This window comes from Homalodisca vitripennis, chromosome 1 (assembly GCF_021130785.1).
Source record: "Homalodisca vitripennis isolate AUS2020 chromosome 1, UT_GWSS_2.1, whole genome shotgun sequence".
NCBI lineage: Eukaryota > Metazoa > Arthropoda > Insecta > Hemiptera > Cicadellidae > Homalodisca > Homalodisca vitripennis.
In genome coordinates this window covers 187,420,716-187,446,326 of record NC_060207.1, presented here as the reverse complement: position 1 = coordinate 187,446,326, position 25,611 = coordinate 187,420,716, and the positions used below count along the sequence as shown (strand labels likewise).

Genomic DNA, 25,611 nt, shown 5'->3' with positions numbered 1-25,611 from the left:
TTTCCTTTTCATATTTTGTAAATTGCAGAAAATACTAATTCAAAATACAAAAAAAAATCAAATATACAGAAATATTCCCTATAATGTATTGAAGAAAAATCATTCAACATGTTTAGAACCATTGTGTGAGTAATTTCAAAGTTAATGACGTTATTGTTAAAACTGGATTGTAGTATTTGTGTTCAGGTTTAGTAATAAAACATTAATGTACTGTAACCGATTGGTGTACTTTGACAAGGTCTCTTTTGATGCTAGTGCTTTGTGATGTAAAATACTGTACCAAGACCATCTTGCCACCAAGTAATTTGCCTTTTTCTTACAAGATATTCAGCACTATATGTGAATGCGAGTTTAAAATTATTTTAAAACTTAAAAACATTGTAACTCAAATAAGGAAAATAATCTAAAGTTAAAAATACAATTTTATTTTCTAATTAACACAAAACTAACATACAGTAAACTAACAAAACTAATATTTTTATCTAGGGGGGTATAAGCGGACCCGGTTTTTTATATCGAAGAATGTAACTATCGATACCTAATATTCACATCTTAAATCCTAGACTATCAATCGATATTAAAGTCTCTATAGTCTTCAATAATAATTGTATGTTTTAAATTAAAATGTAAATTTAATATTTACATTGATAAAATAAATTATTATAACCAAAATTAGGAAAATTGAAGACGACCATACTTGCTCCTCTCTCAGTTACAGTTGTTTCTTTCCCACAAATTTCACATAATGGGTTTTTCGGTACGAGTCCAACATGTTGAAGCCACGAAAAACATGTCTTATCGTCTTTCAAAGCAATGCCGTGTAGTGTTTTTTTTATTGACTGCCATTTTTAATAATCAAATGTTACTTATGTAAAATTGAAATATTACCCTACGTGTATTATTTGAAAGTGTTTACAGCTGTTGATAAAGATGATTTAAGTTAATTGTTCAATCAGTATCAATTGATTATATCGATGGTTATGATTAAGTAATATCATTTGCCAATTTCGATATAAAAAACCGGGTCCGCTTATCGTACCCTACCCCTTTTGTCATTAAAAATGTAGTTTATGATGGTTATATTAAAACTCACAACTTTCATTAAAATGTACGTAAAGAGCATGATTAAAGTAATAAAATTTAAAGCAATAGTCTCCATTTTGGACTAAATTAATTTGATTTGTTGTTCTGTTCAGAGGTTGTTTAAATTAATTGGCCAATTGGATTGCCAAGATGAATATAAAATTGAATACTATGAAAATAATGACATCATATCTGAAAACTAAGTCAGGTCGTATGGGAACGGCTTTATATTTGTTTGATTCAAATAGTGGTGCCCATTAAATTTGTCAGCTGCGTGTTCGTAATGAATTAAATCATCAAAACAAAATATTTTAATTTAAAAATGTTTGTGAATTTGAGTAAATCTTAAGAATTAATGCGTAGTTGATGCCGACTACCTAGTTGATAAATTAGTTTAGTATTTCAACCTTGATACAGATCAAAATTATGTATTCAATGAGTGTTGTTTATCAATGAAAGCTTAGATTGTCAATTATAAAATACTATTATATGTACCGTTCATACTTCTTCTATATATATATATATATATATATATATATATATATATATATATGTTTTATATTTTTTTGTATAAACTAAGTAAATTTTTAAATGTTCCAATTTCTTTTAGCTTGATGATACAATAAAAAATATTATGGAGCTAGTAGTAATACAAAAATGTTTAATATATTTGTTATAACAAATGTTTGGGTAGTATGAAAAAGTCTATTTTTTTGGCTAATGAAAAAGTGAGTATTTTTGGAAATCTTGCGCATTTATAATGTTTTAGTTTATAGCATTCTTAAAAAATTTTAATTAAAAAAAAATGTTTCATACTTTTATACTTATAGGTATATTTTTCATAATTTAGCTATCTTTTTAAGTTATGTCCAAAAGTTTTGGTAGGATCTAAGGAACTCAAGAGTAATTTTACGAGCCTGTTGTTAAGATAGTGTTTAAAAATGTCTAAAGTTGTGTAAGTATGGAACGTTAAGCTGGTAGACTATTTGGATATTATCCAACTTTTTTGGATTTAACACAATCGATAGTGCCTTTTTTATTACATACTGCAAGTTGCTTAACGATTACAATTAGGGTTTTTGAATGAACAATAAATCAAATTAAAGATGTTATGTTAGGCTATTTAAAATAAGAAACGCTTTCTAACTAGGATTTTTACATAAAATTATACATTGAAAATGTAAATCTCTGATATTTTAATAAGGAGCAAATAAAACATAATTTTAGTAGTGCCTGGTTTTTTTCGGTGTATACCATTTGACGAATAACAGTTTGGAGATTGCCCAACAAAATGGAAAAAAATTGAACATAAAAAGTACTGCAATATCTTAAATCTGCACTTTCCTTTTTTAGAATCTGCTGAATGTCGCCCCCAAAATGGAGGACACACATTCAAGAAATCAAGACTTGCAAGAACATCAAAAGAAATTTCTTGCTGAGGCTGATAAACTGGTTTCACATCTAGACACCTTCAAAACAAAGGTAAAAAATTCTACTAAAGTCAAAGTCAAAAATTCCTTATTTACAATTTCGTTAAGAAATGTAATGGTATTAAAATTGCATAATAGGTATTTTTCTTGGTCTTGCTTTACATTGCTTATGAGTTTTTCGTTGTAGTGAAGAATTCTTCTAGTGTGTAAAGTGGTCGTTCCATCAGCTAGTCATTCAGTTGTTTCTTGAGTTTCGTAGAGCTGAGGTTCTTCATGGATTCAGGTAGTGCATTATATAGTTTGTGTCCCATGTGTGATGGTGATGGTTTCTTGCTGTACTTTGTGGAGTGGTGAAATGGAAGGATGTAGTCTTTGGCTCGCCTTGTATTATAACTGCGAACATATTCTCCTCGGTTGTAATCCTGTTGGTATGTGTAGATAATCACAGTGTGTATGTATAGACAGACCACTGTTAGGATTCCCAAAGTTTTGAAAGATTCTCTGCAACTCTGTTGGTGTAAGACGTGCACGTATTCTGATGGCTCTCTTTTGTAGGATTAAAATTCTGTCCAAGTTTTGCTTGGTTGTACCGCCCCATACTGACAATCCGTATCTGATGTGAGATTCCACAAGTGCATAGTAGGCTGTTTTTGCCATATCCAGCCCTCCAACCCACATCAGTCTTCTCACCACAAAAATGCCTGACCCTATCTTCTTTTGGTTTCACTTCCAACCCGGAGATCAGGAATTTCTGGGATCTCATCTTGTCGTCAACTAAAGTTGATGCAGATTGTTTTCTGTGGGTTTATTGCCAGATCATTTTGGAGACAATACTGAAGAGTTTTATTTGTTGATGAGATGATTTCTGACTGAAGGTCTTGTGGGGTTTTTGTGTGGTGTCATCTGCATACATTATTGTCTCTGCATTGGTATCATTTATGAAAGATGGGAAGACATTTGTAAATAGGACAAAGAGACAGGGTCCCAGGACTGAGCCCTGTGGCACTCCTCTTGATGATGGTTGAGCACTGGATCTGAAGGTTTTTTTTTCCATTGGCTGTATTTTTTATTTCTACAAACTGTTTGCGCCCTTCAAGATAGCTTGCTATCCAGTCTCCTGATTTCCCTCTGATGCCCAGGGTTTCCAGCTTAATCAAAATTTGATCATGTCCGAGGCAGTCAAATGCCTTGCTGTAGTCAACAAAGACGGCAGCAACGAATTTGTTGTCTTCTAGTTTATCTGTGATTAACTCAATTAGGCTTACAAGTGCACTAACTGTGGACCTTCCTTTCAGGAAGCCGTGCTGGTGTTATGATAACAGGTCTTGTTTTTCAAGACGTTAAATCATTCTTCTTATTGCAATTTTTTCTATTATTTTCGAAAATGAGGATACAAGATAAATTGGTCAGTAATTTTCAATTTTTGTATTACTTCCTTTCTTATGTTTGGGATAAATTTTGGATAGTTTTAGTAATGAAGGAAAGTGTCCATGTTCAAATGACTTGTTTATCACCGCTGCTAGAGGGGCAGCTAGTTGCTTAGCACAAAACTTCATAGCTTTGGATGGGACCTCATCTAAACCACATGATAGTTTGGATTTAAGAGAGTTTATGACATCTATGACTTCTTTTTCAGTGGTTGGGGAAAATTGTAAAGTTGCTGAGAATTGTTCGATGGAGCTATTTGGAATAGGGGGTGCAGCACAGTGTAAGCCTGTCCTGTTTGTGTTCAGTGTTTCTTCTGCTGTTTCTGCAAAAAATTTGTTCATATGCTCAGCTATAAGAGAGGGGTTGTTTTCTATTTTATTATTTATTTCCAGTTTTAAGGGAGTATCACATGTGCGTTTAGATTGTTTCTCTAAATTTATTATGGACCATATTGTTTTTGATTTATTGTCTGATTTGTTTATGTGTTCTGCTGCTGTTTTGCGTTTTAGATTTCTTAGTTTAAGATCATAGGTTTTTTTTTCTTGCTGTTCATTACTTTTTTATCAGCAGCATTGCCTGTCATTTCATATCTCTGAAAAGCATTGAGATAGTCCATCTTTAGGAGTTTTGCCTCTTCATTGTATTTGACATTGAGCTTAGGGATTTTTTTCAATTTCGATTTTTTATTGGGACAAGTGTGATCAAGATTCAACCTTACAGTTTGATAGAAAGCATTATACATTCCCTCAGCACCAGGCATGTTGTACACAGTGTTCCAGTCTTCTTTTGTCAATTCATTTCTTAAGCTTTCTAGATTTTGTTTATTGAAGTTTCTTCTTAGTGAACTCACTGATGTTGCCGGGCTCACTTTTATCAAGTTTAAAAGGCAGGTTTGGCCAATGTGATCTGATAAGCCAGCTTGTTGAATATTGAATTCAATTGGTGTATCAGGTATATTAGTACATATGCAGTCTATGGATGATTGGGAAGTGCTAGTGACCCGGGTTGCTGGAAGTGGGAGGCGGGTTATTCCATACGTTAGTAGTTCATCTTGAAATTGTCTATTTTCTGTGTTGTCTGTAAGCCTGTTAAAGTTGACATCCCCCATTAAAACTAATTGCTTTGCCTCTGTTTGGATTTTATCCAAGATTTCAGCTATCATCTCAATTGCGTGTTTGCTCTGCCCTCCTGGTGGTTTATATACTCATAGTACATAGACCGACTTTTTGTTTTTTGTGATTTCCACCAGGGCTGCTTCACACACAGATTCTACACAGTGGTTGGTAATATCCACTGCCTTTGCCTCTATGTCGGTCATTTCGTCAAGTTATATCGCAAATCCCCCAAGTTATGGTTTTTCTCTGCTGAAATTGGAAATGAGTTTGTAACCAGAAATTAATGTTGAGCTTAAGTTATCTTGATCAAGTCCATGTTCGGTTAATATAAGCAATGTAGGATGTAGTTGATTAAGAAAATGGTTCAGTCTGTCAAATTTCTTAGACAGTCCTCTTATATTTTGGTGAAAAATTGAGATTTTTTATGTTGTTTTTTTCTCAGTGAGGGATGGTTAGTCTTCCTGTGGTTGAAGCTTTTGTTTGCCTTTTTTCAGAGCAACTGATTCTAAAAAAGATATATTTGGAGTTGTAGTAGGTGTAGTGGTTGAAGGGGTAAAGTCCTGTCCAATGCAGCTGATGTTGAGGTTTTTGTTCATCTCTAAAGAGATAATTGGTGAAGAGGATGTTGTGCTGGCGGTGTTGCTTGGAGTACGTTGTAGTGTTGAAATTTCTTTTAGGTGCTTGTTTAAGAAGTCTTCATATGTTTCATTATTTTCAAGTAATTTTGCTGTTATTGGCGGGCTGTCCTGAACTCGGAAAGTGCCAAACTCTTTATTTGTTTCACTCTTTTTTGCAAAAGGAGTATTCAGACATTTTTTTGAGTTTTGTGTGTTAGCATGGCTTTGGTTGCAGTCAGATCTAGATTTGTTCTGTGGTGGATCTGAATGGCTGGAAGCGTTTATTGATTTACTTTTGTAGGAAAATACTAAATTTATTTTTCTTGTTTACCATGGTTTGGGATTTGTTTAGTTAGAGGTGTATTAATTGTCTTTGGGTAGGTCTGAGCATGGATATGTGAGGGATTGCAGGATGGTTTGTTTGAGGTAGTTTGTTTTTTTGCCACCGTAGTCATTTGGGATTCTTCTTCACTGAGTAATTTACCCTTAGCTACCTCAGTTTTTAAGGTTTTAATGTCTTCCTCTAAAATATATTGGTTTGATTTCACCTCCACATGTCAATAAAAAAGCTCCGAAAATAGGCGCGGCTTAAGAATGAGGGCTGTATTGTAGTATAGCAGACCATGTAATAAATTTGTATAGAAAGTTTTATCAAAATCGACTCATACGTTTTTGAGGTACGGCCATCCATAGAATGGTTTTGTGACCACATAGCCTGTTAGATCGGTGTAGCTCCGAAAATAGGCGCGGCCTAAGAATGAGGGCTGTATTGTAGTATAGTTTACAATCTAATTCGTTTTTCAGTGTTTGATATGTAAAATCTTTAAATCTCCGAAAATAGGTGAGGCCTAAGAATGAGGGTAGTAATATAATACAGTAGACCATGTATTCAATGTGTATAGGCAGTTTTATCAAAATCATCACCTACTTTTTTGAGGTACGGTCATTTATAGTTTACGTTTTTTTCTGCATGTGGCCTGTGAAATTAATTACACTTTCTTCATGACTGGTATTTTTGGTTTTAGAATGCCTGTTAAGTAGATTCTATAGATTTTTTTTGTATTTGTTCTTTTTGTTTATACAATCAGTTCGCTACAGATATAGGAATTAAGCTACCAGTTGTAGCAAGGTACCTTTCCCATGTAAATTTTAAAATCATAAGTATACCCAGTTTTGTTACAAATTTGTAATGTTTTAATGCAGTACTTATGAGCTTTGCGGAAAAGTAGCCTACCATGGAATGATATCATGATTTCATCTATAACAAGGTGTAGCTCGGCTTCTTTTAGGTTGAAAAACATAGCATTCATTTTAGAAAAGTGAAAAAGAATAGAAACCTGGGTATTTATTTACATTAGCGTGACCATGGAAAATGGACTTTTTTTCATGGGTTGGGCATTTATAGCCAAGTATTATTATCACAGGTGCATATGAACTGGGGGGGAAAGTATATTATTGTATTATATTGATGCCTTGCGGACATTATTGCGTTAAGGAGCAGGGGAATCACGTGATCTGGGATTCGACTTTTGCAAGCTCGAGTTAATTTTTTTTCTAAAAGAGCAAGCAGTGCGCAGCGGGCAGGCATCGTTGACAGGATTAACGTATTAGTCAGCATCATTTCAGTAACTTATCACTTACCTTAATGTTCAGGTGGGTACAGTTTTGCAGCCGCAACCCAGAAATGGTGGATCCGCTCATTGAGGTTTGGGTATTTCGCCTTAAAATGGTATTCATCCAAATACCCCACAAAATGAGTTTTTATCCTGCCCTAACGCGGAATTGTATCCTTAACACTTCTCCACATCTGCTCGATGGTATTTGTGTGGGCGTGATTGCGTGGGTTCACAAACTCCTTTGAGTGATTCACTGTCTCATGTACAAACCCCTCGTCCTCTAAGCAGTCGTACGCAAGCCAACAATCACTAATAATTTTACTTCCCGGTAAAATTTTTTCTTTCATGATCTTTAACAGAGTTTCCTTAGTTTGAGCAGACGCGGAGTTATAGGAAACTGTCAAAAACGGAGTTTTCAGAGGATTTAAAAAAATCGTAGCTCCTTTGATTTTTGTTACTGACGAATTTTTTCTTCAATATTGTTTTCAGAAAAAATTGTAATTTTTAGGGGAAAAAATGAACATACCTTTCCATGGTCACGTTAATGTAAATTGATACCAAAACCTGTTTTAGCTCATTACTTTTGAGGTACTTGAGAAACTGTGCAAAACATTTGTCAACCAATAAGCACTTATTCATGGAAGTATTACTAACAGTAGATGTTACTACAAAAGCAAGCCTGTAAACTTTTAATTTCATCTGGATTGGTATCTTGCCAATCTTTGAACCTACCTTTAATGTAGAAATTATATCATGGGCATTTCGATTTGTTTACGTGACCATCTAAATGAATAACATTGCATTAAGATACTGTTCAAAGAAGTTAATTAGCTTAGAGTCATTGGTAGTGATACATTTGCGTGTAAATGATCTATTGTTTAACTTAAAAAATATCCCAATTATCACGTTCATTAGGAAAGCCGTTCACTGCAGTTACCATGCTATTTTCAACATCAGTGTCTGCTTTATTGTTTACACCCATAAAATTATTTTCAGCAGCTTTTTGAACCATCACTTGATTGAATATCAGGCTCAGAATCAGTGTTGTCAATTACACTATCACTGTCATCAATTTCACTAACGTCCATATCCTCAACACTTCCATCGTCACCTAGTCCCACAAATAAATCACCTTGAGGTGAGGGCAAGTAAATTATTTTATCAATTTCAGATCGTCACAAAGGATCATCCATTTTACAACATACACTTCCACTGTTTAGACTAAATTCTTTAAAACAAAAGCGTGTTTATGAGAAAAAGGTGTGAAACTACTGTGGATGACATAATGTCATCTGAAAGTGATGTAACATATAGCTGACTACAGCTGCAGTAGAATCCAGTGAACTATTCTTCACTACCAACCAGAAAAATGAAATATTCCCCATATAATTTGTGTTCGTCACACAAAGGTTTGTCCAGAACACGTTGAGTATTATATTTGTTTATTATAAAATGTTATATTTGGATATTCAAATTTATTGTTTTTTTAGAGATTAAAGCAAAATAATGTATCATATTAGTTCTGTTTTTGATATCAGTTCCACCTGGTTTACTTCATTTGCTGATGCTTTCTAAATTTGAAGAATCATTGGTATATAAGCACAAACTGTTCTGTGGGACCCGTGTTAGTAATAAATTTACATTGTTTACATAACAAATAAGTGAAAGTGGTCACAGTATGAAGCCATTGGGGCATAAAATTTGATTGGTTGTATTTTATTTTTTGTGTTATGTCTCTAAACTCTCTAAGCACTAATATCTATTTTTGAGACAAACCACTCTAGTGTATCATTTTTTAGATAAATAATTGTGGTGTAGAATAATAAATTTGCTAATGATTCACTGCCTAATGTTTCAGGTGACAGATGCTATTGCTAGAGCTGAAGCAGTGGTGTCACCCAGTATCAAAAAGGAAAGATTAAAGGATACCAAGGATTTCATATCCCGACTGGTTGAACGTTTGGTGGATATCAACTGTGAATTTGAGCTAGATGATGGAATGCCAAATTTGTTCATTCCTTATCCTCCTGTTGGGAATCATTTTGTTCAGCTTCAGTTTCTTACAGGAGACAGTCCATGGAACTTTTGGCTTTGTGATAAATTAGTGGATACAAAAGTTCTACATAAAACCTTGTTGTGAGTATGTAGTTATTTAGCTATTAAAAAAAAATTAATATATATAGTTTATAACACATTTTTATTTAAAGGAAATATAGTTCAATATCCTTTACATCTTAGTTACAAAACAGAAGAAAGGGGAACTATATGTGGAGATTGAGGTGGAAAATAATTCTTAGAATTTTTTACATTGCCAGCAACATGAACATAAAAAAGTAAAAAAAAATATAAGAGAAGGTGATAAAGGAATAATAGCATGGGAGCTGGTACTTTCAATATTGACTACTTACCTAACTGTTTGTTACATGAGGATGAATGACCTGATCCCACACAGTTCCTGCAACTCATCTTGTAATTTTGTTCCACTTACAAAAGTTCATATGTTACCACAGAGAACCCTAGCCATGATTGCCAGAAGGAACTCTGGATGTTAGGTCCGAGGTTTTGTTGTAGCTCAGTTTTTAAACAATCCAATAACAATAAGTAATTCTCACCACTAATGGTTTTATGCTTTTCTATATAGTCAATGAAGATTATTTCTTGTGCATCCCAAAAGACGGTTGCCATAACCTTCCCAGCTGAAGGAAGGATCTTTGCCTTTCTTGGTGCAGATTGCTCCTTGGAAACCCATTGTTTAGATTGCCCTTTTGTCTTAGGAGTATAGTGGTCTATCCACGTTTCATCAACAGTGACGAAACAACACAAGTCGTGTGTGTTGTGCTGGAACGCTGCAAACCGTGCTTAGAATAGTTCACATGATTTCGTTTTTGGTCAATCGCGGAACTCACATTGTGGATAGTTTTCTCATGGCCAAATATTGTAAAATATTATGTTCCGTTCACTTTAGATGCCCATAGCACTAGCAATCTTATGCACCTTTACTCTTCTCCATCACCATATCATGGATTTTTCCATGATTTCAGGAGTTGTGACCTCAACAGATCGTTCAGAATGTCTTTTGTACTCATATGGCCTGTCCAAAACTTTTAACCACTTATAAAACTGGTCTTATCGAAGTCTCTGGAGGCGTTTTGCCTTTTGTTAAGTAATGTTTTATCAACACACAAAATTCTTTTTTGTCCAATTTTTAAAAATCACTTGACTTCCTCGATTTTAACAAATGTCAAACACAAGAAATTGACCAATCAGACTAAAACTTGGGTGTGCGTTCTTCCAAGATGTTACCAACTGAACATAATCTCAATATGCACCAGTAGTGTTATCTCTTGGACTTTGCACTGACTTATGAAACGACCCTCGTAATTAAAGACCATTCTCTGATTAGGTGACTCAATCCTTAAAGTTCTTTTGCTATTGAGATGTTATTTTTGCCAGCCATACAAATCCCAAATAGTTAATCACTTAGAACAAATGGAAAAAAAATACCAATGTATAGCTAGGACGCTGAAGTAAGAGGTGATTTATGGGACTTAAACTGACATAAACACACCTGTGTAATTCATGAGTTCAAATGATGCACTTAAATTTATGAGTGTCACCTAACTTCAGGCATTACTTGCATAGATGCCCCAAAATACACTTGACCCATTGCTGCAAAGTACATAGATTGTGATATGATAAATGTACTGCTAATACCAGGATTATTTTTTTCTATTGAATCTATGTTATAAGGTAAGTAAATAAACTGATGAGAGGTTATGGATGATGAATGATTGAGAAAGTTACAGGTAAGCTAAGTAGCAGTATTTTTTTATTGTCTCGACTTGCCTGTTTCAAAAGTGCTGACATCCTCTTGTTGGCTTATCATGGTTGTTTTTACCCTTATTTATCTTATGCAGTACCAATTTGGGGCCATGAAAGCACCAAGACGCAGTATGTTTTCAGGTTGCAGAAGAGAGCTGTTCGGATAGTTTTTCACTTGGCCGGAAATCAGTCATGCAGATCGCTATTTCGAGAGAAAGGCATACTCACTTTTCCATCAATATACATCCTCAACAGCCTGACATTTCTAATCAAGAATTTTGGTTTATTTACTTCTCATATTACACATACTCATAGATACCAACTCCGTCACAACAATAACATAACCCTACCTCGCCATAGCACCACTTTTTTCAGAAATAAAACATATTCCTCCTGCATATCATTGTTTAATTCTCTACCACAATATCTAAAGAATGTTAAGGAGCCCAACAAATTTAAAAAGCCAATTGAAAGAATTTTTAATTCAAAAGGAATGTGTCCAGGATTACTTACTTGAGAAGAAAGACTAGTTTTAGTATGTTATGTTTTGGTTCTGTATGTAATGTTAAATTTAGTAATTTAGATAATTTTTACTTTAATTTGACCTCTGCCTGTGCAATCCTTGTATTGTTTGTGGCAATAAATGATTTGACTTTGACTTTGAATGGTTATAAAGATAAAAATACTCCTCCACCCTCAAATGTTATCTGTTTCAGTTGTTTGTTCAGTCAGTATTAGATTTTATTAAAACATATTCATTATGTTTACACCTAAAGGTATAATATAGCACTTACAGACAACAATCAAGATGTTGTTTTCTTATTGGAAGTAACAGAAAAGTCTTCAAATATGTTAAAGAAGGAAAAAATATAAAATAATAAGGGTGAATTAAAAAACTTTTCATATTGATGCTGTTGTGTAAGACTGTTAAACAACAGCATCTGTTGAGCTATCTCGTTAAATGTGAGAAGGGAAGAGCGATCCCCTTCCAACACCTTTTTCCTTCCTGGGCTTATTCAGGTTTTTAATCTCCTCACAACCATTAATTATAATTTCTTAAACAATGAAGTATTCCAGATTTTTAGTGATTGAAATGTTACCATTTATAAATAAATAAATTTATTTTCCAAATAACAAAAATAATTACAACAAATCCAACAATAATACAATAATTACAGTAATACAATAATTCAAAAATAATACAATAATTCAAAAATAATACAATAATTCAAAAATAATACAATAATTCAAAAATAATACAATAATTCAAAATAAAGTAAACATTACATAGCATATACAAAACAAGAAATGATTTGGTCAGGCTGACCAAGTTTACACTAACCAGTTAATCAAAAAGAAAAATACAATGAACAGGTTTTTTGTTGGGGTTTTCTGGAAAATAAAACCTCCAAGGCAAAGCCTGATTGGAGAAAAGAACATGTACTTATTAGATAATAAATTGCTGTCAAGTAATACAGGGCTCTATATTCCAGTATTATTGGCCTAACTCCCTAAGAATTAAAATAGTAAATGAAATTTGAATTCTTATAAAAGATATTATTTTAAATTATATCAACAATTTAATGTAAGTAAGTAGGCCTCATTGAACAATATAATATTAAAGACTTAATAAAAAAAGCTGTATCTTGAGTTATCAAAATTAACCGCTTTAACTAAACTTAAATATCTAGAATATTAACAATAATAAAGAAAAACTCCGACCTATACTCAAGCACAAGAATTTTACACAAATTTTACAATAGAATATCATCAATATGCATCCGTATATTTACTAATACAACTATGAACATGTACACATACATATTCTCAATACACACATACATTCACATTACACTTGCGTATTCACAAAAATACATGCTTACACACACACATATACAAATAGTACAGAACAATTTATAAAATATCACTGTAATTATATAAGTACTTTTTTTTAAACTTTGGATTTCTAATAACAATGCATTTATATCTTGTACTGTGATTAACCAATCTTGGAGTTTTCTAATAAATTTGTGTAAAGTATCTAAAGTTTTTATTTTGTTAGGCAATCTATTGAATATCAGAGGGGCTAAAAAGTTATATGTTTTAGTGAAAAAGGTTTTTGATGGTCTAGTTACAGCTACATTATCAGAATTTCGTAATTTTCCTTTATATGCATTATAATAATCATAACTATTCCTACTTCTGTTAAAAAACCTTCATAACTTTATAAACATACATATTTCTTATTGGTAATATCTTTAAAGATCCAAATATTGGCCAAGATGAGTCATATTTATTTCCTTTAGCTACTATTCTTACAAAATACTTTTGTATTGTTATGAGTGGTTTTAAATTGGTTATGTAAGTTCCACCCCAGTACTCTATACCATAACTTATTCAACTGTGAACTAAAGAAAAATAAAGTGTTCTCATTAGGCCATTTTTACACATCCTTCTTAAAAAGTAAAAGATCCTAAGAATATTTATTAACTTTTTTTAATCAATGAAATATGTGTTTTCCAATTTAATTCTGTGGTAATCCAATATCACACCTAAATATCTAATACTGTCCTCTTGTTTTATTTTTTAGGCGAAAGTACCAGAATGATCTTCTAGAGCATTGTCAGAACCCAAAACCATCCGAATCTGTTTGCTTCATTGATAGAAACAGAATATTTCGTGGAATTATTCTTCAAACCATCAATGAAAGCAGGTAACTAGTACTGGCTTATGCTTTAGGTTACTATGTTGTAACAAAATGAAACTAATATGAAAAAAATACAGTAGATTGTCTGATTAAAAAAATTTCTCTATCTAAAGTTTATTGCATCATATTTAGACACTTTGTGATGTTGTTCTAACTTTGGATACAATTCAACTATCCAGATTAAATGAATTAAAAACCTAATTACTTTAGGATTTGCATTTTTATTGCATCTTACAACATAGGATTATTTATTACTAAGAATTCATTCATACTGTGGTATAATGAAGTTTCAATAATACATCCTATTTCACTGATTGAATGATGTATGACTGTATGTGAATATACATTGTGAATACATTTTAGAATACTGTATTTTAGTATGCTGCATGAATGCTTACATATGAACTCAGTATATTGTCATTTAGTACCAAGTTTTTTAGTTTTATTTTTGTAATTATTTAACTGTTTGAGTGCCAACATCCGATTTTACCGGACGTCAAAAATGATCTGAAAAGTGCCAACGTCCAATTCTACTGGACATCAAAAGTTGGCCGAAAAGTGCCAACATCCGATTTTACCGGATGTTTAGGAAAAAAATCACTAAAAATATAAAACTTTATATTTTTAAACTAATATCGTATTAAATTGTTCATGAAGAACTGTTCTTTTAAAAATAAATTGTTATAGTACAGTTCCGATCAATTGGCTGAAGAAAATCAATGTAGAAGGCACTGTCAACAGATTGTGACGCATATTTCTAAGTGCGTTCGTACTGTGTTGTTGTTTGAGGTTACGTTCTGAAGTGAAGTTGTTTATATTTTGTTGGTAAATATTATATTATTTTAGTCGAGAGAATAGTTTGTCATCTTGTTTTTACAATTATGGATGGCTCAAGGTCCCCTTTAAGTGAGAATAACATAAGGAGAGTTGTTGAAGAAGAATACCTTGACGAAAGTTTTGTGAGCAATGTAATAATTTCTGAAGTAGATACATTATACCATATCAGTTGTAGAGGACTTAGCAAAGGATTGGCTTGCATTGCAAGAAAACCGGCCCAATGTTTCAGATTTGGCGAACATTAGTAGAGTTGGTGCTGGTGGAGATACAGGTATTATTTATGGTCTCATTGAAAAAATTCCTGATAACAGAGAAAAAATTGCTGCATCTGTAGCAGAGTGAGCACTCAGGCAGGTAGCAAGCGAAAAATAACATAATTTATGTGTGTAAAATGTAAGTAAGGCTTACATTCAAAATGCCTCCCTAAACACTGTTGCTAAAAACACTGGTTAGGCCGAGTTGTAAATATTTCATTTGGATTTTTATGTGTATATATGTACTTTCAAAGGAGTTTTCATCAAGCTTAAGCGTGTTTGTATAGTTTTTTTGTTTAATTTACAAATTTTAAATCATGAAACTCACGTATATAAATTTTGGTTGACATTGCTACCGGAAACAATGTGACATTAGTTACTTAAAAGTTATATAACTCACTTATGATTGAAGATAATGATATGAATTTTTCAAGATTTATAGACGATTGAATACTCTTTCCAGTGATATGGACAAAGAAAAGGATATGAATTGTTTTGGTAATGATGATTTGGTTGAAAAATTAAATTTATAAATAAATTCTGGAATTATTTTAGGTAAGTCCATTTTTGGTATTCCTAAATTTAATTTTATAGTAGCTTTGTTATTTTACGTTAATTAGGCAGAGTTTTCAGAGAAAATTAAAAAAATATATGTTGATAGCTTATTAAATAATCAAACTGTGAACCTTGCAAAGTGCCTTGAAAACCTTGCTGGCACTTTTAGGTTCACCCACTATAAAAATATCTGGCGCTTTTCAGTACACCCACTCAATAAATACATGGCACTCAAAGGGTTAAACTAAAATTAATTTGGCCATTGAAAATAATTAAATGAAATGAAAATCTATGTTTGAGTTTGAATAAATAATTTAAATAGTAATAACTATAATAACTTCTAATCGATGTCAACTATATACAGGGTGGCGCAAAAAGAACGCATGGATTTTAAAAGGCTATAAGTTGGTTAATTTTAATCACACCAAAATTTTAATTACACCAAAACAATCATCAATCAACCCAATTTGAGAGTCAGGTGTTGAGACCGAGGTTTACGAGGGTAAACTTTGAATTTCAGGTGTTCCCATAAAAAGAAGTCGCTCTGCGTCAGATCTGGCGAACGTGGAGGCCAATGGAGATCGCAGAAACGTGAAATCACGTGACCAGGAAACAATCCTTGAACGACAGCCATAGATTGATTACTCGTGTGGGCTGTGGCTCCATCATGTTGAAACCATGTTTGTTCCATATCGACCTCCCCAGAGCTTCAAGATTTGGCTGCAAAAATGTGCGTAGCATTGTCACGTAACGTTCAGAATTAACAGTGACAGTTTGGTCACGCTCTTCAAAAAAATAAGGTCCAACGATGCCAATTGTAGAGACTCCACACCATACTGTAACTTTAGGGCAATGCAGTGGTTTATATATGCATTTCCTGTGGGTTGTGAGCTGCCCAGTAGCGGCAATTCTGCTTGTTTACTGAGCCATTCAAGTGGAAATGAGCTTCATCACTTAGCATTACAACATTATTGTCAGATCCAACGACATCAAGCATTCTCGCGTAAAAAGCTCTTCGTTCGTGAAAGTCATGTTCACGGAGCTTCTGAAAAATCATTATCTTGTAAGGGTGGAATTGTAACTCTTATGTCAGGATGCGCTGTAACGATCGACGTGATATCCCTAAGGTCGGAGTATGCTGTCTAGTCGAGCGGTGAGGACTTTCAATAACTGAGGCTCTGACATGTTCAACATTTTGAAGAGTTCGCGCCGTACGAGGGCGACCAGTCGATTTACTCTTCAACACTGATCCTGTTGTACGAAACGAGTTAACCCAACGAAGTATCGAGTTGCGATCAGGTACCGAACCATTACGCGTGACATTAAACTGTAAACGAAATTTGATGACAGATTCATTTGATTTGAAATAGTGTTCAACAGCAAACACGCGATGCTGCACGTTCCACTGCTCCATTGCTACTAAAACTGGACGCTCCAACCAACAAAATGGCGTCGCTCGGCAGTCACTGACTGCTCCCCTCCATTGGTACTATGTTACTCAAATCCATGCGTTCTTTTTGCGCCACCCTGTATAAATTAAAAATTGTATAAGTTAATTAATTAATTAGAGAATTTATTAGTGAAATCAAACTTACTGTTTAAACTATTCGGATACAAGAGTTTACACTTGATCATGGAAATTAGTTTAGTTAAAGAAAAGTGCTTAACACTGAAAAAGTAACAACCATGTAAAATAAAATACTGTAATTTATAAACACCACAAAAGTATATGAAGTAAAATTTAGAAAGCATAGTATGGAACATTTTTATTTAAGAAATGCAATATTTTATGATGTAAAATATTGTACAGATTAATAGTTGTATGCATGTATTGCAGGGAAGGACCAAGTGCTGTGTTTGGTCTTTTGTATAAATTGTAATTTATTGTGCTCATCAGCTCATTTTTAGTATTTTATAACTGGTTTGTTTCCACCACAGTTAATTTAAGTGTGTAAAACTGTACAGGGTGAAGGTGTTGGACTGTGACAGCAACATCACCAAGGTTGTTACCACTGACAGGTTGTTCCGACCAGATCCAGACGCTTGTGCTGTGCACGCCTCTGCGCTCCGGTGTACCATAGTCAAGGTCAGAGGCACTTGCTCTTTTCATTTGTATTTTGATATCAATTTTTCTTATTAGGTTAAAGTGTAATTTTTAATCATAGTAGTATCCATTGAACTGACTTGTCAGATGTAAGTTAATTCTTTGTTGACAAGTATCTTGCCACCACATGTTTTATTTTTTTATGTTGTAACATAACACCATATAACAGTAATTAATTACCTTATGGTAAATGACATGTCCATTTGTTAAAAACATCTAGCCTAAATTAAAATATAAAATATAAATTGTATTGATAAGACATGTAGTAATAAAATTCAAACATAAAACATTGAACGCTAAGCATTAATATAAATAAAATATAACTTGCATAGATAAAACATAAAGAAATAACATTTAAACATTAAACACTAAATATAAATATTAGCATTACATATAAAAATAGGCAGTAAATGGTAAAGCCCCCAACACAACACAAACAAAAATACTTTATTTAAATAATGATTAAAATCATTTACCTGGTAATAAACTAATATTCAATAGAATGTGATGTACACTACAATCAACAGGAAGTAAAACTTCTATTTAATAAAAAAATTTAAAACACACATATTTCAGAAAGTTAATCTGTTGAATACATATTAACCATTAAGATCATAATAAGATGTAGCATACGTAATTGTATATAAATAAATAATATTACTACTTAAATAACCCATTTAAACTGTTACATTAAATAGAATAAATACTGTGTCAAATGTAAACTTGTGTAAACATAAAGCAATCAAATTTGATTTCATTAAAACAAAGTTAAGGTACTTGAGTTATCCAGTATAAAGAATTAAATGGCATTTTACTCTTTCTTTTAGTGCGTACGGCAGTGTTTTGGCCTTAAGATCGTCACAAGTTTCCCACAAGCCATCATGTCTCAATGTATGTGCTACGTAAAGGCCAATATCAGAAAGTGAATCAGACCCAATAAAAGCTGTGCATCCTCTCAAGTGAAACCTTCTTCAACATTGATAGTTTTCAGTATTTAATTTAATTACCTTAATTACCTTAATTACCTCCACCTTAGTCGATGACCAGTACAACTGGATAGACAGCGTCAAAGTAAAATGAATTTTAGAATATTTACAATATTTACATTTTTACATGGCGCCAGGGCTTATGATAGTGCATCGAAGAACTCCCCGACTGAATAAAAGGGCCTACACAATAGCCAGCTTTTAAGTTGGGTTTCAAAGTGAGGAGGGTTGAGTTCTTTGAGATTATCTGGAAGGGCATTATACATGCGAAGCGCTAAGCTAGGATAGCAGTTCTTCTTCTTACTAAGCCTACAAAAAGGTACATCCAGATGGTGCTTCTTCCTGGTGTTGTAGGTATGGAGTTCGTTTCTTTCAGCAAAGTCTGAGATGTTAAGTTTTAAATTGGTCAGGCAGGAAAGGATGTACTGACCATAGACTGTGAGAATTTTAAGACTCACAAAGATAGGCCTACAGCTATCCAGAAACCCTGGAGGCGAGATGACACGAAGAGCTTTCTTTTGGAGGAGAAGAATATCCTTACATCCAGCAGCATGGCCCCATATGTGCAGCCCATAGCTGATATGGCTGTGGAACATGGCGAAGTAAACTGTCAAAAGATACTTATTAGTCAGCATAGGTTTCAGTCTCCGCAGTAGATGCAGGGCTCTAGAGAGTCTGATGCATACACTATTCGTATGGCTCCTCCATGTAAGCCCTGGGTCAAGAATAAATCCCAGGAGCTTAACTTCGCTCAGGCCAAAATTGTTGTCAGATCTGGAAAGAGTGCACATCATCTCCTGGGTTTTCCCCTCGTTCAGGCACAAGCCATTCGCGGCAAACCATTCCTTTGCGCTGGTAAATGTTTGTAGAGCAGCAAGCCTGGCGTTTTCTGGTGTATCGCCACGAGCAAAGATGGAGGTATCATCTGCAAACAGAAGCATGTCACCCAGCTGGCTGATGTCATTAATTGTAATTAGAAATAGGACTGGGCCAATGACCGAACCCTGAGGAACACCATATTTCACTGCTTGAGGTTGGGAATGCGCTCCGCCGGTGCACAGGATCTGTTTTCTGTCTGTGAAGTAGGACCTAAAAACCTGTAAAACCATTCCATCAACACCATAGGCTCTCAGTTTATCCAGCAGTTGACTATGCGGAACACAATCAAACGCCTTGCTTAAGTCGGCCAGAACAAGTGCAGTTGAATCACCAGCCTCGAAGCTCTCTAGGACCTGGCTAACCAAACTCAGAACCGCTGTCACAGTAGATCTATTCTTCCTGAATCCATGTTGAGATTCAGAGAAGAGATTTTCATGTTCAAAGTAGTTTACAATTTGACCTTTGATCACAGACTCATAAACCTTGGCGAAAACTGGTATCACCGATATCGGCCTATAACTCCCCATAGCCTCCGGGTCACCCTTCTTGAAGACCGGTACGGTTCTAGATACCTTAAGTGACTCAGGGAAAGCTCCACAGCTCATACAGGCGTTAAGAACAAAACTCAAAGGATAGGCTATAGCATCGATGACATGCTTCAACATAACTACATTCATTCCGTAGATGTCCTGGCTCTGAGAGCTCTTAAAGTTTTGTACAATTTGTAATATTTGCTTAGGTGTTACTGGGGACCAGCTCGAGAGATTGGTAGTAGGCCTATTAGACTGTGGTACGGAACCTGTGCACCCAGGCAAAAGCGAATTGGCATTGGTGTTGTTGGTTGCAGCAGAATTTACGATTTTGTCAACTTCGTTTAAGAGAAACAAATTAAATTCATCCGGACTGGCACTGCATTTGGATTCAGATTTTTTCTTATAAGTACTATTTACTAGATTCCATGCTGCCTTACAAGGATTTTTAGCCGTCTCGATTGCTTGCATATTGGAACGTTTCTTTGCTGCATCCACACTACTTCTGTATTGTCTTTTGGTTCTAAGGTACAAGGAGTAAAGCCTATTTTTCTCAGTGATGTCCTGGGTAACCTTAAACCCATCATGAAATGCAATAACTAATTTTCTAAGATTAGCGAGGTCTGCAGTATACCATGATTTATCAGCTTGCTTAGGCCTAAGCTTACCAGCCCTAGATTTAGGCAAGATCTTGCTTGGAAAGTACTTATTGAAAATGTCACTAAAGATCGTGAAAAAGTTAGCAAATGCTTTTTCAGCATCCTCTGTACTTAGCCTAATCACATCATTCCAATCGACCTTCAATAAAGCTTCCCTGAAAACAGGTAAATTCTCATCTTTTATGATTCTAACTGACTTAATATAGTTGTCACACCATGCAGGATTATTATTATCAGCACTCACCCTTCCAGATGAAAGACTCATAACCAGAGGACAGTGATCAGCAATCACAGGGTCTTCAACGCTGACTGAGTAATCCCAGGAACTGATTGTGGTTGCAATCGTATCGAGACAGTTTGTACCTCGGGTTGGCTGACGATTCGCCACAAATAGGCCGTGGCTCTTGAGTACGAAGTCAAAGTTTTTTCCCAGGGCAACATCAGAACCAATGGGGAGATTGAAGTCTCCCCCCAACACTATTTCACTTTGGAATTTTTTAGATATCCACATTAAGCACTTATCTAGCACATTGAAGAAGTTTTCGGAGCATCCATTTGGAGACCTGTAGGCTGAGATAATTATTAGATTTCTTTCTTTTATTTCGACTGCACACAGTTCGATGTCGAGTTCCACACAGAAGTCACTTAGATCGATAGGGTGTACAGTTAGGCTGCAATTCGAATAGATTGCCACACCACCGTTCTTGTGATCCGTACGATAGTAACCACTGGCCAGGGTCAGCGACTGAACTGAGCTGTAAAACTGGGCTTCGCTTTCAGTCAGCCAATGTTCACTCACACAGAGAATATCTGCACCAACTTTGTCAACAAAAAGAGACACCAAGTTCAATTTAGTCCTTAGGCACTGGACGTTGACATAAACTAACTTTATATTATTAACTAGGCCTATCTTAGCCTGTTTACACTCTAGGCCTGTATTGCTTATTTCTAGGCCTAAACACTGTTTGCTTTTGGAAGAAGGATTTTGTGTTAGGCTCTCACTTCTGGCCTTATTCTTTTGAATAAAAAACGCTTTAACTGTACGTTTTTGGGCCAAACAGATCCATTCATAAAGTCATCCTTCAGGTCGAAGTCAACCGCTATCTTGAAGCTGTCATTTGCTCCTTTACAATCAAGCTTCTCAACAATGGGATTTGATCCTGGGAACTGATTCGTGATGAAATCCTTAACAGCATCAACCTCAGTGCCTTTTTTCACTCTTCCTAAGTAGAACCATGCTTTTTTATCACCGGATAAAACATTTGTTGTTTCACATGTTCCCACGACAATTTGCCTTGAAGTTGAAGTGAGGTTAGGTCGTTTAACCTGTTGCTGAGATCTGTTCAATGATTTGTTTGGGATCGATTCACTGTTCCTGGTTTGAAGATTAGCTCCTTGCCCTTGACGACTTTTACCAGCTGATGGTACTGTAATATTTAATTTATTTTTGTTATTCTCCTTGTTTTTTCTGTTCTTCTTATATGTTTTGACTATGAAATCTGATTCCTTATCAGGTAGCGGTGGATATTCCTTGTCATGAGTTAAAAACCCTTCGGCATTAGCATTTTCATTAGTATTGTTATGCAACTCGGGCCCAGGAGTACTTAAAGAACCCTCTTCAGTTGATTTATCTTTTGTTTGCTGTGCCTCATTGATTTTACTCAAATTAGTCACACCCGTAGCAGACGACGCTGGAGTCGTAATATTATTATGTTGAGCATTCCCACCGGTAGCAGACGACGTTGGTGTCAGAAGTAATTTGGCGATGTGATTTAACTGTGATTTCATTTCATTGTTTTCTTTTCCCAACTCATTAAGCCTTTTGGTCATGGCTAAATTGTTCTCGTTCATTTTACACAGTTCGGAAAAAATGTTTTTAGCTGAAGTGGATTCATTGTCACTGTGTTCAAACGAAGATTCGATTCCTCCCTGCGAGTCGTTCACTGAACCGTTCTCCGCCGCGAACTGAATACGTGATAAACAAGACTCGCAATACCATTTCACTCCCGGTAATTTTACTATACACTTTAGATGATCGTAATTAACTTTTGAAATATTTGCACATGCAATATGCCACCACATTTTACATATTCCATAGCACATAACTGCATTATGCCTCTCAGTAACGACTTTAGAGCAAGAGCCACAAATGCACTTATCATCACCTGACGCCATCTTGTCATCTCTGACACAATTTCATATTGAGTACAATATCTCTGATACAATTTAGCAGGAATTGTAATAATTTATTTTGTTTGTCTACCTGCTCTATTAACAGATAGTCTGTTATAGATTTGTGGGGAACTCTGCATTTTAATAATTATATAATATTAATTATATATAAAGTTTTAGTTACTTTTCATTACATTAATATATATATATATACAGATAACCCTATAAGTAGAGTTTATAACACACAGTAACTATATATGAATATACAGATATATTAACAGTGTATCTAAAATTTAATTCAGAAATACTTTATAAAACAACTAACAATCAAATTTATAAAAATAAGCCGGAACTCCCAGAGTCTGAGTGGTCCTAGAGATTATTAGCTGCCAGAAATTGGTTTAAGTAAGCGTATAGTGTTTCAGAGATTAATTTATATTGTAGATGTGAGCCAGTGCTCATAAATGTTCATATAATTTTTACTATTCTTATGAACTAAAACGGAGCCCTTCTTTGAATCTTCTCAGCACTTTAACTGTAAAGTGTTGTTTATACAGGGAAATTCAGCCCACCAAATTATAAATGCCAAGTTCAAGCGCATATGTAAAAAAAAGAACAATTTGTGTATGGCTTTTAGTTTGATGTAGAAGATTAATTAACATTAGAATGATTTGGATTATGGACATTTTAACATTTTCAACAAATTAAATTTTACAGTGGCATAAAGAATTTGTTTGATTTGGTCATGTATGGTATTATTTGAAAGCTCTTGTCATGAAGTATCGGAATTTGATATACATAGTTCTCTTTTTATACAAAGATCTGTGAGCTGACTTTTAAACATTTTTCTTGTCTGGACTCTATTTTGTTTTGGTTTCTTTGGGATTTCGGGATGTAGTTCATAAGACAGTGTTTGAGAAAATACAAAGCAGTCTTCTGTAAAATGTTCAAAATAAATCGTAGCCATTTTCCAATTATAATCGTCCAATTAAAAACCTCTTTATATTACACAATCAGGCATGGTAAAGTATTATTCAGGTACAGAAAAATTAAAATAATCACCTTAAACTGTAAAAGAAATCATCAGTAAAAATAAACATAAACATTAGCCACATCTAGTAATTAACAGTGCGGTAAGTCCATCATGCGCCTGCATCTAATAGCTGCAACCCAGCAGTGCATGGGTAATGGCACGTCTAGTTCTCTTCCATCATGTTAAGCAAAACTTAAATATTTTCCTGAGGCGTCATTTAAAAAACGGTACAAAAATAAAAAAATTGGTGGTACAAAAATATGGTATAGTTTATTTTAATTTACGACAAAGTTTTTTTTTTTTAACGTAGACCTGTGAGCCAACTTTTAAATGGTTAATAACATTTTTCATTGATTGGTACAAAATTTTATTTTTGTGTTATAAAAAAGTAGAAGATTCTGATTTAGTTTTAAAAATGATTCGTGATGGTTGGCTCACAGGTCTATACAACTGGGGAGAAGGCTGTTTTTACTCCAACCACTTTTAATTCACTCTAGAAGCATCAATATAGCAATTGAAGAAAGAATTTGTTGATTTTCACAAAAAATATTAAAATGTCATATTTTACATTCTTGAAGCTCTTTTCTTATTGGAAATTAGATATTAATTTAAAACAAACATTCCAATAATATAGGTTTTTTTATTTTTGTGAGGCCTTTCGAACTCAATGAGAACAGTGGTCTGAATGTACGTACAAAATGTTGGTCTAAAGATGTTCTCATTGAGTACGAAAGGCTTCACAAAAATAAAAAAAACCTATATTATTGGAGTGTTTGTTTTAAATTAATGTCATATTTTGTTTGTTTATGAAAACTTTTGGAATCAATTTTGGCATTGTATTCCCAATTTAATAATTAGTTTTGTTTGTTTTTAAAAATCTTAATATTTCTTCATGAAATTTTAAAAATACTTCATTTTAAAAATTATGCTCATGTACAATATATCTAGTCTAAAATTATGTTATAACTACATTTTCACACAAAGCTGTATGTGTTGCCGAATTATAAATGATAATTCAACTTAAATAATAGAGTAGAACTTAGGCATAGCATTTAAGAAAAGTTGTAGGATAAAATTTATAAAGTCATTTATGTTTATTATAAATATAAAAAACTTTTATACGTATATACCATTTTTTACGATTCACACACTAATATAACTAACTTAGGCTGTTGAAATGGTTAACTAAAAACTACTGCTATAATTTTACTTATGCAAGTTGACAGTGTCTGAAAAATTATATGTTTCAAGGGAAAGGTTTAATAGGATTTTAAATACTTCCATGAATGAAATAATGTTTAATTCACCTTTGTTAAAATATTGTACCAATTATAAGTAAAACATTGTGTGGTAAACTAAGTACATCTTTGAAATAATACAGCAAGTCCCTAAAATAATGACCTGATTTAAATATATTTATTTATTGGCAAGAAAGGCTTAACCTCAAAAAATTGCATACTAAATTACTCACAAACGACTGAAGTTCACGAAAATGCATCATAAATGTTCAATTTGTCATCCTTTGGCTGCATGTACGACATCTAGCCGGTAGCTGAATTCATCCCAAACTTTTCTTAAGGTGTATTCTGTCACTGAAGCTACAGCAGCTGATATTATGTATTTTTTTGTTCATCAATGTCACGAGGAACGTAAACACATTCTTTAACATATCCCCACAGGAAAAAATCACAAGGTGTTTAGTTAAGGAACCTAGGAGGCCAAGAGTGTAAAGTCTGGTCTTGTGGTCTTCCATGTCTTCTAGCATAGCATTGCTAAAGTCCACT

At 33.9% G+C, this 25,611-nt stretch overlaps 1 protein-coding gene across 2 annotated transcripts in view; it reads left to right on the top strand.

The window, feature by feature from the left end:
- Positions 1-25,611, top strand: part of LOC124352915 — a 92,425-nt gene that overhangs the window by 5,185 nt on the left and 61,629 nt on the right. For both annotated transcript variants that reach the window (XM_046802642.1, XM_046802643.1), the window contains exons 2-5: positions 2,437-2,565; positions 9,148-9,425; positions 13,702-13,824; positions 17,430-17,550. In XM_046802642.1, coding sequence (XP_046658598.1) covers positions 2,461-2,565; positions 9,148-9,425; positions 13,702-13,824; positions 17,430-17,550 — 627 coding nt within the window. In that variant the 5' untranslated portion in view covers positions 2,437-2,460. The remainder of the gene's footprint in view (positions 1-2,436; positions 2,566-9,147; positions 9,426-13,701; positions 13,825-17,429; positions 17,551-25,611) is intronic.